This window comes from Sinohyriopsis cumingii, chromosome 12 (assembly GCF_028554795.1).
Source record: "Sinohyriopsis cumingii isolate HCF-2022 chromosome 12, ASM2855479v2, whole genome shotgun sequence".
NCBI classification, from domain to species: Eukaryota; Metazoa; Mollusca; class Bivalvia; order Unionida; family Unionidae; genus Sinohyriopsis; species Sinohyriopsis cumingii.
In genome coordinates, this window is record NC_142972.1 from 122,312,840 (window position 1) to 122,327,457 (window position 14,618).

Genomic DNA, 14,618 nt, shown 5'->3' on the forward strand with positions numbered 1-14,618 from the left:
CATCATTGGCACCACATTCTTTGTAATAGATATTCACAAACTTACTCAGACATCACCAGATGTGAAGACACTGAGCCATTAACCACATCATCACCAATGACAAATGGATAAGATCTCTTCAGGATGACTGGGTGATGAGACACGATGATGCGTGCAGGGACCATGATCTCTTGGTGGTACTTAACAGATGAAAGACAGGATTTGAGATCCTAAAATTTTTTTTGATGTCTCCGAACTTACATGAGCCAAAGATTTTGTTGGAGTTTTGTGTGGCCATTGAAAACAGTTTCAAAATGAGACCAGGATCACAATCTACAACTTTAACAATGCAAAAAATGTGTGATGTGATTTGGATTTTTAACGTAGCTTTAACAATTTTTAACAATCGCTATGATGTCTGCAATGTAGCAGTTTATAGTGATGGCTAGCACTGGGGCATCATGCCACAGACATGTTGCATCATGTCCCACCCAGTCACATTATCCTGACATCCAGGCCGACCAGTCCTAATACTAACCTCTTAATACTGAGCGCCAAGTGAGGCAGCTGTTAGTACTATTTTTAAAAGTCTTTGGTATGACTCGGCCAGGGATTGAACCCACAACCTCCTGCATCCGAGGCAGATTCTCTAACCACTAGGCCACCATAGTGGTAACAATGCAAAAGAAGATTTATGGAAAATTGTGCTTGGCAACAAATCAAGAAGTCAAAATAGATTTCAGAAACAACTTGGACAAAGACTGAAGAATGAAAAGTGATCAAAAAGTGGCTACTGAGCAAAAAATTTCCCAGATGAAAGAAACTATAACTACAAAAAAGTACACAGAGAAGCATAAACAAGAAGAGAACAGAGAAAGTTTGTGTAAAACCTTGCAAATGCAAAACATTTCTTGATGACATCAAAGAAAAGAGGTGAGGAAAGCAATCAAGAATTTATAAGATGGCGAGGAAGCTTTAAGTTGTATTTAAATGCTACAAGCAGGAGAAGAAACCACAAAGATCCTGTGTCAGATTCTCTAGAAGATTTTGAAAAGTGAACATATACCAAAGGAATGGAAAATAGTAAGGCTCCCAAAGAAAGATGACCTTGAAAAATGCAACAATTGAACATGGATCACCCTACTGTACCTCCCCAGCAACGTCTTCAGCTGCATCATCTTAACAAAAATCACAACTAAAGACCACATCCACCAAGACCAAGCCAGTTTCCAATAAAGGTAAGTCATGCATTAGCCCAATCTTTATATGGAGACAGATTCTTTAACAACACAACAAATGGAACAACTTTTTGTATGTGGCACTGTCAACTTCGAGAAAGTTTTTGACAGCTTACACCAGCCATCACTGTGGAAGATTTATGGCATTACTGTATCCCACACAAAATGGTCACTATCATCAGGGCTATATGAAGATTTCTGAGTTTTATACAACAGCCAAATTTCAAGGGGATGACAAGTGAAAAATAGACTGCATTCTGTTGCCATTTGTCATCTGTGCAGTGGACGACTTGATGAAACAAGTGATAAACAATGAAAGGTAGGGGACAATGAAACTGATGCTAGACAACGTGAATTATGCAGACATGTTAGTCTTGTTTCCAACCGACCCCAGGACATTCAACAGAAAAGATATTTTCAGGCACAAAAAGCAAGTAGCCCTGTCTCAAAGTAAACACAGCTAAGGTGAACCCCAGGGTTTATCAGCCTGTTACAATGCATGAGAAACCACTGCAAGTGGCAGAAGACTTCACCCATCTAGGTGGTAAGGTGTCAATAGATGGTGCCGGCGAGTGGAAGTGAACGCATGAATCAGAAAAACAAACCAGGTCTTTGCCATGCTACAAACAATCTGGAGGTTAACATACCTAAGCATGATGAACAAGTTAAAAATCTTCAAAAGTAATATCCTCAGTGTGTTGTTATATAGTTCTGAGTGCTGGAAAAATTAAAAAGTGGTTGGAAACATTCCTTATCAAATGCCTGCTGAGAACTAGAAGAATCTTCTGACCCAACGCCATTTTGAATGAAGAGATGCAAAGAAAAGCTGGAGTTAAAACAACTGTATCACAGATGAAATCAAGACAGTGAAGATGGCTGGGGCATAAGTACAAATGCCACCTGCATTGCCCTACTATGGACACTGTAAGGCAAGACAAAATAAGGCAAAAACATGGTAATGGACAACAGAAAAATACCTCAAGAACAGTGGCCTTTCTTTGGAAACAGCAGCATGGGTGGTGGCTGATTAGCAGCAGTGGATCTCCTCCAACGTCAACTCAAGCACAGCCAGCACTGAGTGACAATGAGCAATATTATGAAATGCAAAGCATTTCAAATACTGAATACACCAAGATAAAGAAAGACAGTTGTCAGACTGAATCAAGCATTCAGGGTAACTTGTTTCATAAAGGCCTCATTTTCTTAAAAATTCACTTCATGTCAAACATGAACATCTGTTTTTATTTATGAAGATGTCAAACTTAATTCACTTGGAGAAAAATAGATCTACAATACATATCTTTATCATCAAATCTTTTCCAGTTTATTGGCTAAAAGTATGAATTCAACCCCCACCCTAACTCATTACCAAAGCAGTTTGTTTTAAATTTTCAGTCCATGTACAATAGGTAAGTTTTCTAAAGATGCCACCTTTTCAGGGAGGGATTATAAACACCTGAAAGTAATCATGACTCTACATTACTTCTGAAAAAAACCTTTCTATTTCTTTCAAAGTGGATATATGGACCATATCATATAGGTAGAACTCGAGCTTCCCTTTCAAGTCAACAGCAACTTAATAATGACTATAAGAGATGCATAATTACAGGTGGCAGAACCCTTTCGTTTTTCCAGAAAGGGTTGATTTTGAGAAATGAATTGTTCATTTTGCTAAAAGTGATCAATTTTCTGTTTGTGTTACTCAAAAGTATACTATCTGAACTGCAAACTGGGAAGTGGGGGTGGCCACTAATTTAGCTGCAAACTGGAGGTTGGTGGGGAAGGCCACCACCACAAGTAATCCTGTCTGAAATAGATCTGTCCTGGACTATTATACAATGATAATACTTCTCTTGTAAGAATTCTCAAAGTGAAACTAAAAGTGAAAGTGAAAGTTGTATGTATCAAATTTAACAAAGGATTTGCTTCATGATCTATAACTGATACAAACCTCTACAAGCCAGGATCCCACTTTCCACTGATCCAAAAATCTGGAAAAAATTGAAAAGTCTACAATTACATAGAACTCTCACATTAAGCACTGTCAAGTAAAATACATTAAGCACTGTCAAGTAAAATACATTAAGCACTGTCATGTAAAATAAATTAAGCATGTCAAGTAAAATACATGAAGCACTGTCAAGTAAAATACATGAAGCACTGTCAAGTAAAATACATTAAGCGCTGTCAAGTAAAATACATTAAGCACTGTCAAGTAAAATACATTAAGCATGTCATGTAAAATACATTAAGCATGTCAAGTAAAAAATATTAAGCACTGTCAAGTAAAATACATGAAGCACTGTCAAGTAAAATAAATTAAGCACTGTCAAGTAAAATACATTAAGCACTGTCAAGTAAAGTACATTAAGCATGTCAAGTAAAAAATATGAAGCACTGTCAAGTAAAATACATGAAGCACTGTCAAGTAAAATAAATTAAGCACTGTCAAGTAAAATACATTAAGTACTGTCAAGTAAAATACATTAAGCATGTCAAGTAAAATACATTAAGCATGTCAAGTAAAATACATTAAGCTTGTCAAGTAAAATACATGAAGCACTGTCAAGTAAAATACATCAAGCATGTCAAGTAAAATACATGAAGCACTGTCAAGTAAAATACATTAAACACTGTCAAGTAAAATACATGAAGCACTGTCAAGTAAAATACATGAAGCACTGTCAAGTAAAATACATTAAGCAAACTACATTAAGCACTGTCAAGTAAAATACATGAAGCACTGTCAAGTAAAATACATGAAGCACTATCAAGTAAAATACATTAAGCACTATCAAGTAAAATACATTAAGCACTGTCAAGTAAAATACATTAAGCACTGTCAAGTAAAATACATGAAGCACTGTCAAGCAAAATACATTAAACACTGTCAAGTAAAATACATGAAGCACTGTCAAGTAAAATACATGAAGCACTGTCAAGTAAAATACATTAAGCAAACTACATTAAGCACTGTCAAGTAAAATACATGAAGCACTGTCAAGTAAAATACATGAAGCACTATCAAGTAAAATACATTAAGCACTGTCAAGTAAAATACATGAAGCACTGTCAAGTAAAATACATTAAGCACTGTCAAGTAAAATACATGAAGCACTGTCAAGTAAAATACATGAAGCACTATCAAGTAAAATACATTAAGCACTGTCAAGTAAAATACATGAAGCACTGTCAAGTAAAATACACAAAGCACTGTCAAGTAAAATACATTAAGCATGTCAATTAAAATACATTAAGCATGTCAAGTAAAATACATTAAGCTGTCAAGTAAAATACATTAAGCATGTCAATTAAAATACATTAAGCACTGTCAAGTAAAATACATTAAGCACTGTCAAACTGTCAAGTAAAATACATTAAGCATGTCAATTAAAATACATTAAGCATGTCAAGTAAATAAATTAAGCACTGTCAAGTAAAATACATTAAGCACTGTCAAGTAAAATAAATTAAGCACTGTCAAGTAAAATACATTAAGCACTGTCAAGTAAAATACATTAAGCATGTCAAGTAAAATACATTAAGCACTGTCAAGTAAAATACATGAATCACTGTCAAGTAAAATACATTAAGCACTGTCAAGTAAAATACATTAAGCATGTTAAGTAAAATACATGAAGCACTGTCAAGTAAAATACATTAAGCACTGTCAAGTAAAATACATTAAGCAATTCAAGTAAAATATATTAAGCATGTCAATTAAAATACATTAAGCACTGTCAAGTAAAATACATTAAGCATGTCAATTAAAATACATTTAGCATGTCAAGTAAAATACATTAAGCACTGTCAAGTAAAATACATTAAGCATGTCAATTAAAATACATTAAGCACTGTCAAGTAAAATACATTAAGCACTGTCAAACTGTCAAGTAAAATACATTAAGCATGTCAAGTAAATAAATTAAGCACTGTCAAGTAAAATACATTAAGCATGTCAAGTAAAATAAATTAAGCACTGTCAAGTAAAATACATTAAGCACTGTCAAGTAAAATACATTAAGCATGTCAATTAAAATACATTAAGCATGTCAAGTAAAATAAATTAAGCACTGTCAAGTAAAATACATTAAGCATGTCAATTAAAATACATTAAGCATGTCAAGTAAAATAAATTAAGCACTGTCAAGTAAAATACATTAAGCACTGTCAAGTAAAATACATTAAGCATGGGTTTGTCAGGAAACTTAAGCTATCAGGACAATGGGATTATTAGGAATGCACTCATCATTAAGCACAGTTTATCATTAAACATGGTCTTACTATCAGACATCGACTTTATCATGGTGATGGGTTTATCATCAAGCATGGACTTTTTATCAAGAATGGGATTATCACAAGGGAAGGACTTAACATCAAGCATAGTTTATCTTCAGACATGGGCTTATCATGGGTTTTTCTTCAAACATTGGCTAATTATCAATCATGGGTCTTATCATCATACATATACTAGCATGAGTTTATCACTAACCATTGTCTTATTATTAAGCACATGTTTATCATCAAATATGGGATGATCATAAATCCTGGGTGTCACAGAATTAGGCAAAACAATAACTTGGTTTTGCCGTAGAACTATTTGACTATTTCTCGCTGTACATGCGTACAACGTTATCTAGGGAGAATAAGTATTTTCCAGGTAAGTGACTGTATTAACGTGTACCTCACCAGAAATTACTTGCGACGAAGGGACATTAATAACATAATATGCACGGGTATTTTACCCTGACTTTTGCTCACTCTCCTATGGATTTAAGATCGATTTCTAAACCAACACTGGTCGTTTTGGATCACATCAAGGAGTGTACGCTCTCCATTGTTCTCTAGTCATAGGGGTAAGTGTTAAATTTACATTTCATTTGATATGTGAAGATTATTCGGTTTGTAATGTCTTATTGCGTAATAATGCATTTATTACAATGCAGATTTGAACTTTGAATTACAAGTCACTATTAGAGGTTAATGTATTAGCATATATCTAGAGATTTTACAGAAACTATTATTATGACCAATTTGGTTTTATTGTAGCTGATTGTGACTGTCACTGGGGTTGTGACTAAGACTAGATCTGACTAGAGTTTACTAGAGATGTCTAGAGCTGTCTGAAGATGTTTAGAGCTGTCTGGAGTTTCCAGAGTATTTAAGGCTGCGTGCTGTCGATACGTATGTATGTACGTATGTCTGTGCCACAGACGTAGATGTAGCAAATTCAAAAGGGTGCTGTATGCTGTCTGTACGTGTGTATACATATGACTGTACATGTGGTGGGTCCATAAAGGGTGCGAGTGGCTGATAAAAGTGTGGGCCAACCCAAGGAATCGTGCGACTGTACAAGGGGTCTAGAAGCAAACATTTGGTTCAATTATTGTTCCAATTGCATTTTTATGTTCATAAGATTATTTTGAATCTTAGTTGTGTTCATAAGATTATTCTGTATCTTAATCGGAGTTCATATTTGAGATTATGTGAATCTCTTGTAGTGTATAATACTGTTTTAAGCATATCTGCAGTCCATGAGGTTTCTTGGATCTGTACTTCATACTGATTTCATATTTTTGGTTTATTTTCAATGTGTGAATGTTGTGTAGAGTAACTAGGTCAATCATATTTTGAGAGCATGAGAGAATCATTGTATTTTTCCATCATATATTTTTCTTTATTAATTAATTTCATAAATTTCCATCTTTCTCATATTGTGTTTGTCTTATTCATTTAGTCCAAAAACCCACTCGGTTTGTATTCTGCGACACTGGGCATACCATCAACCCTGGGCATATAATCAAGCCTTGACTTATCATCAACTCTGGGCATATCAACAAGCCTGGGCATATCATCAAGCCGTGACTTCTCATCAAATCTGGGCATATCATCAACCCTGGGCATATCAAGCCTGGGCATGTCATCAACCCTGGGCATATCATGAGGCCTTGACTTACCATCAAGCCTGGGCATATCATCAAGCCTAGGTATATCACCAACCCTGGGGGCCCCGAGTGTCCGAGTGGTCTGAAGCGCTCACCGTTACGGATCACTGCCATCTCATTTTTGCCTGTGTGGGTTCGAGTCCAAGGCTCGGCCAGCGTGGGTATGTGGGAAAGCCTGCCAGTAGCTTTTCGTGGGTCTGTGGTTCTTCCCTGGGTTTTCCATGTATAGCCTATCTTGTGCTGAAAAATGGCGTTAAACCCTAGAACAACAACAACAAATCACCAACCCTGTGCATATCATCAAGTCTGGGCATATCATCAACCCTGGGTGTATCATCAGGCCCTGACTTATCATCAAGCCTGGGCATATCATTGAGCCCTGGCATATTATCAACCCTGGGCATATCATCAAGCCTGGGCATATCACTGAGCCTGGGCATATCATCAAGCCTTGACTTATCATCAAGCCTGGGCATATCGTCAAGCTTTGACTTATCATCAAGCCTGGGCATGTCATCAAGCCTTGACTTAAAATCAAAAGCCTGGGGATATCATCAAGCCTTGACTTATCATCGAGCCTGGGCATATCGTCAACCCTGGGCATATCATCAAGCCTTGACTTATCATCAAGCCTTGGCATATCATCAAGCCTGGGTATATCACCAACCCTGTGCATATCATCAAGTCTGGGCATATCATCAACCCTGGGTGTATCGTCAACCCTGGGCATATCATCAAGCCTGGGCATATTGTCAAGCTTTGACTTATCATCAAGCCTGGGCATATTATCAAGCCTTGACTTAACATCAAGCCTGGGGATATCGTCAAGCCTTGACTTATCATCAAGCCTGGGCATATCATCAAGCCTTGACTTATCATCAAGCCTGGGGATATCGTCAAGCCTTGACTTATCATCAAGCCTGGGCATATCATCAACCCTGGGCATATCATCAAGTCTGGGCATATTGTCAAGCTTTGACTTATCATCAAGCCTGGGCATATTATCAAGCCTTGACTTAACATCAAGCCTGGGGATATCGTCAAGCCTTGACTTATCATCAAGCCTGGGCATATCATCAAGCCTTGACTTATCATCAAGCCTGGCATATCATCAAGCCTTGACTTATCATCAAGCCTGGGGATATCGTCAAGCCTTGACTTATCATCAAACCTGGGGATATCGTCAAGCCTTGACTTATCATCAAGCCTGGGCATATCATCGAGCCTGGGCATATCATCAAGCCTGGGCATATCATCAAGCCTGGACTTATCATCAAGCAGATGTTCAAAATCAGATATGGGTCTATCATCTAGTAATGACTTATTATCATCAAGCATGGACTTGTCATCAAGCACATCCTTAAGAAAAAAACCTATTCCAACTTATAATTATGTTATGTAAAAGTTACTTATACTTTGCATATCTTATTGTTGTTGTTGTTGTTGTTGTTGTTGTAGGGTTTAATGCCATTTTTCAACACACGATAGGCTATACATGCCAGCCAGTATTATTGGTGGAGGAAGAACCTGGGGAAATCCTGGAAAAAGACACCGACCCACGAGAAGCTACTGGCAAGCTTTCTCACATACTTACATTCGCCAAATCCGAGACTTAAACCCACACCGACAGAGGTGAGATGGCAATGATCCATAATGGAAAGCGCTTTAGACAACTCGGCCGCTCGGGGCCCCCCTTTGCATATGTAATGAAGTAAGTAAAATATCAGTCTGTATTAGTACATGTGAAAATATATTGACTTGTGTATCACCTATATTTCTCTTATACATATAGCAACTTACATGTGGTCTAAGCCATTTGTGTTAAGGACTGTTTTGTTCAAATAAAGAAAAGCAGATTCAAACAATGCAGTATAAGTGATGTAAGTTAATGTACCTTGTCATTTTCTGCTTCACAGTTTACTGCAAAATATAAACCATGTCCACGAAAGGAGCTACAATGGATATTTTTAATAAAAATGAATAGCTCCTCAACAGATTTATTGATTTTAACTAGAGTTATATCAAAATAAAGAGAATTTCTGCACATTTTATTTAAATTGACTTAAGATTTTAAAAGTTTGAAAGATTTCAACACTGATGCACCTTAGGCATCAAAGTTAGAGTAAAGCAATTTGTATGTCTGTATATGTGTGTAATCAGGGACTTGTACATGTATGTATATATGTGCAATCAGGGACTTGTACATATCTGTGTATGTGTGTAATCTGGGACTTGTACATATCTGTGTATGTGTGTAATCAGGGACTTGTACATATCTGTGTATGTGTGTAATCAGGGACTTGTACATATCTGTGTATGTGTGTAATCTGGGACTTGTACATATCTGTATATGTGTGTAATCAGGGAGTTGTATATGTATGCAAGACAGCCATGAAAATATGTATGGTCAGGCTGACTCACCTACAATGTTCAGCTGTGCAAAGAAAATGAAACTCTGTTGTGCTAAAGAAATTGTATTATAAATAATATATCAGTACACCAACTTAAATACCATATCACAAGCTTCATGAATACCAAGATACAGTATTTCTCATAATAAGTGCAGGCACTTGCCTCTAAAAATATTACAAAGTGTGTGAGAGAGAAAAAATAGATTTTTAAACTAAAACCCATTCATCTTAATCTTATCAGGTTGTTTATTCTTATTATCAGATCTGTTATACCGGCCCCTGATTTTGTTACTGTAAATGTTGTTACTATCTTCATATTGTTAATATTATTATCATTATTCAGTAATGGTCATTATTTGCCTTGTTAATGGTCTGAACACTCGTTTTCCTACTGATAAATATGCAAGTAACATGTTTTGGGTAAGCAGGAGAGAGGGTGAACAGACCACTTGCTGATAGGTCCATTTTTGGGTAAGCAGGAGAGAGGGTGAACAGACCACTTGCTGATAGGTCCATTTTTGAAAAATAAAGCTTCCTATGAAAACGAAAAATTAAGGTTAATAACGTCAAACCGAAGCCTCTAACTTACAGAGAGTTTCTCTAATTGGGTTAGTTTTTTTGTTACTTTATCATTTGTGTTTTTCAAAATTTATGTGATACTTATTTGTGGTTGCACCCTCTGTGCTGCTAAAAATCTGAGTAATTAAATCATTACGATATCAATAATGGAATCTTACACTAGTAGACTAGCTCAAGAAAGATTAGAAGCAATCAGAAGATATCTTCCTGTTCGTGATGCTCTTCAACGACAACTTCAAGAAGCACAAGTTGATTATGCAGAAGAAAAAGAACAATTTTTTAAACCTTTTACAAAGGCTACTGAAAGAGTTGCAGAAGTTACTAAAGGTCTTCTTCCCGAATTAAAACAAACTGCTGAGCAAGCTGAAAAGATAGCAAGAAGAACAGACAAAAAAGATTTTAAGAGATCTTCCAGCTGGAATAGCTGCTGCTTAACCTCCACCTGTTCAACTTGAAGATGAACTTAAAGGCACAGTTGGTGAAGAACCAGAAATGAAAAAAGAAAAGAAAGAAAAAGTTGAAATGCTTGATAAATTTATTGAAAACCTATTAAGGAAATAAGAAAAGTAAAGAAATTTATAAAATTTCTGTGGATGGTTATGCAGAACAAGAAACATATCTAAAAAATGAATATGCTAAAGCTGTATCTTTTGATAAATGGCGTAGATGGGTATTTTGTGTACATGATGACAAAAATCAAACACGAGGTGAAAAATCTGATGAATATTCACAACAATCAGATGACTATATTGCTCTTAAACAATTACAAAAAATTCAAAAACAAGTATTACCTTCTAAACCACAAATTCCTCAACAACAACAATTACAATGACAACAACAATTATGACAAAAACAACAACCACAAAAACAATCTCCTCAACCACAAGCTTTTAGTGGTGAAATTGAAGCTAAAAGTAAATTTACAACTGAAGGTTTAAAGACTCTCAAGGTTGCAGAATTTCCTGGAGTAATAGATATTGCTGCAAAATAATGATGAAAGAGATAAATATTTAAAACCTGAATATAAACCTTTGACAAAGAATGATTGGATTAATAATATAGATTTAATTAGATTTGGTCCTAAACTTGCAAATAATTAAATGTTTCAGCAAACATTTCATAGTCTTGTAATAAAATAATAACAGGAAAAGGAATGAAAAAAAGGGGAAGGGGTCTAAGATTACCAGGAACCCCTTATTGGTATGGAAAAGGTCTGAGACTTCCAGGGACACTTTGCTGATTCTTCCTATGTCAAATTTTGATTTACTTGATGCTGCTAAAAAAAAAAATATATAAAATTTCAGGTGTTTTTATGCGTGATAAATTACCAAAACAACCAAACAACATCTAACTGGTATCATTAACCTTTATAAAAGTTCCGGTCCTGGTACTCATTCGGTGCCATATGCAATTGATCCACATGGAATTATTTATTTTGATTCATATGTGTTGGCTCCACCATAGGAATGTATAAATTATAAAAACACATTAAAAACTCCAGTCTGGTATTCAACATTACCAAAACAAACAATAACCAATCCACCAATATGCGGCAGTGAAGTGATTTCTGTACTCGACACTTGGCGTTACAACATTTACAACATCTACCACAATTTCACGATGTTATCAACTCCTGACTCTGTCAGGTGGATCTCCTGGATTTATGTTATTGATGTTGACAGCAAGGAAACATTTACTGTGGAACCTGAAGAAAAAAGACTTGGCTTGATTTACTATTGGAGTCTTGAATTAGTTGCCAAATTCCCACTTAATTAAAATATAATGAACATTCCAATCAAAGTTCAACGTGCAGTGCAATATTACAGATATAATCAAGCACATGAATGGCAAAAATAAACTAAAAAAATATTATTGACAAATATACAGTAAAAGTAAACAAAATATCTCAGATGTATAGTTGTTGTTGACATAATTGTGTATTCAGCGTCTGCTGTTATTGCTGGAACTGGTGTATTATTAACAACAATAACACCATCGCTAGCAATGGCACCAGCAGTTGAAAATTTGTGTTTAAGCTGCAGCAACAATTACTGGCCTTCTTAATATTACTGCAAAAAAAATATGTACATGCACAAATACAAAGTTACATCATGATTATAGAATAAAATTACACAACGTGACGCTAGTATACTCCAAATTATCTTCATTAATACCAACAAGTCTTTGGAAAAAGATCATATTTTTAATTTACACATATGATTGGAATTTACAAAGATGTAATGACTGTGATAGAATCCATGCCTGATTTAAATAATAATAATAATAATAATAATAATAATAATGTCAATGCCAAACAAACTACTTCAGCAAATCATAATTAATACAACTCCGTCAAAAACATTGATGATATCAGTAATTTCCAATAATCCTGAATTTAATGTTAACTTTCCAACTGCAATTTCAGCAAAAGAAATAGCGTTAGCACAATTATATTACAGCTGGCCAAAAATCAGATCAAAATCATTTGGTGGATTACCAGCAAATAATTCACCTGTATTTGCAAATGAAAATAAAGATGATGGAAACTCCCGATTGGCAAGCTGTGAGTATATTTACAGGTAATTATCAAACTGAACAAATCAACGATGAATTCCAGCGCAGAATTAAGTCTATAAAAGGACGAAAATCAAATATAGCTATCACTGTGCATGAACCAACTTTATCAGCTGCAATAGAAATATATTCACCAGATTACGTTGTAGATATATATCAATCGTCAATCCGATCTGTTTTAGGCTGGCCTGAAATCCAGCCTGTTTATCAAGGATTGCCAGAACCAAAGTTAAATGAATTTCTTACAAATTAAATTTTTTTAATAAAAATTCCAGAATATCGAAAGGATATCCATGGAGTATTGACAGAACTTTCACTGCTTCTGATGGTACAAAACTTCCTGATTTAGGAGTAAGTTTATATTATGAAACTGATAAGGAAAGAAAAACATTACTCGACAAAAATTATACTAAAATGTTTTTTTTAAAAGATATTAGGTCTGAACACGTTAAATCACTTATAGATCTTTTTGAAATCTTTTTTCTTCTCTATCTCATTAATATGATAATGATATAAAACAACAGCTCATTGAAACAATATAACATCTAAACCAAGTTACAGCAGACCTTGAATATATCAATAAAACTATCACTGAAATAGTAAATTTCTGTGGTGATGAATCCATTCATCCTCCCTTTAGTACAATAAATCTAAAACAGTATTTTCTTAATTATTTTAAAATAACTGAATCAGAATTACTAACATTTGTACTGCCAGGACTTGGTGCTGATGAGATAAAAAAATTAGTCAGCGATATTATCAATGAAAACTTTCCAAAAATTGTTGAGTCATGGAAAAAAAACACCAGCATCTTATCTCAGACAAGACAATGATCAACACAGTGAAGGCCATCATATTTCACCAGGAATTGTTAATATAAATTCAACAAACGCAGTTAATCTTGTATGTGATGCAATTGTTGGCCACTATCAAACAGACCTTGAAAAATACAGTTAGGCCCCCCAGCAAATCCCTAAAGGAAACAAAATTTTAGAGATTCATAGGGTTGTCCAGGCCTTTCAATTTCGTGCACACACACACACACACAATATCAAACCCCAGAAGAGTGCTAAACACACTCATGACGTTGTTTGACATGGTGAGGTGCACATGAAATCATTTTGGAGCTTGGAGCCCCCACTTTACTGAAAAATCACAACTATCACCACCGTCAACAGTTTGCCAGTCACGGGACTAGAATGCCAACCCTCGAGTACGAGAGAGTCAGCCACACTACCACTGTGCTATGTTCCAACCTTACAGATATATGTCAGAAATTATTATGAAGTTACCTTTGCTGTATTTCCTACAAATGATTATTATAATAGCTACAGCATGCATATATTTTTAATTATCCCATGAACTTGCATCAGATCACCTCTGCATTATATGCCATCTTGACGTATCAGTCCCTAAACCCCCACCTTTATCTGCTACTAAGAGAAACTCCATATGATAAATAGAACACAACTAATGCACGACATCCAAGCAAACCTAACAACTTGCTTACCTACTACAGCAGAACAACTCGATAACTGCCTGCGTTCATTGCTCGACAAACATGCTCCAGCTACCAAGTGCAGAGTTCAATTTAAAAGTGTTCATGGCATAGCAGTGTTAAGGACCAGCTTCACACTGCTAAAAGAGACCACCGTAAAGCTGAGAGGCTTTGGCTTTCCACCAGACTCACTATTCATAAGCAAATCTATGAAGCCCCTAAGAAGAATGTCACAAATATAGTCCATGCAGCGAAATCAGCCCACTACACTACTAAGATCATGGAAAGTTTCAGCTGCAAAGAGCTCTTCGAGATTACTAACAAGCTAATGTCAAGGAACAAATCTACACTACTTCCAACTACCTTCTCTCCAGTCGACCTTCCGGACATGTTT

The 14,618-nt window shown here is 35.5% G+C and overlaps 1 protein-coding gene across 2 annotated transcripts in view; it reads right to left on the reverse strand.

Annotated features, from left to right (window-relative positions):
• LOC149787366 (protein disulfide-isomerase TMX3-like) overlaps positions 1-14,618 on the reverse strand; it is a 337,613-nt gene that overhangs the window by 320,080 nt on the left and 2,915 nt on the right. For both annotated transcript variants that reach the window (XM_089977943.1, XM_089977942.1), the window contains exon 3: positions 3,169-3,208. In XM_089977943.1, coding sequence (XP_089834069.1) covers positions 3,169-3,208 — 40 coding nt within the window. The remainder of the gene's footprint in view (positions 1-3,168; positions 3,209-14,618) is intronic.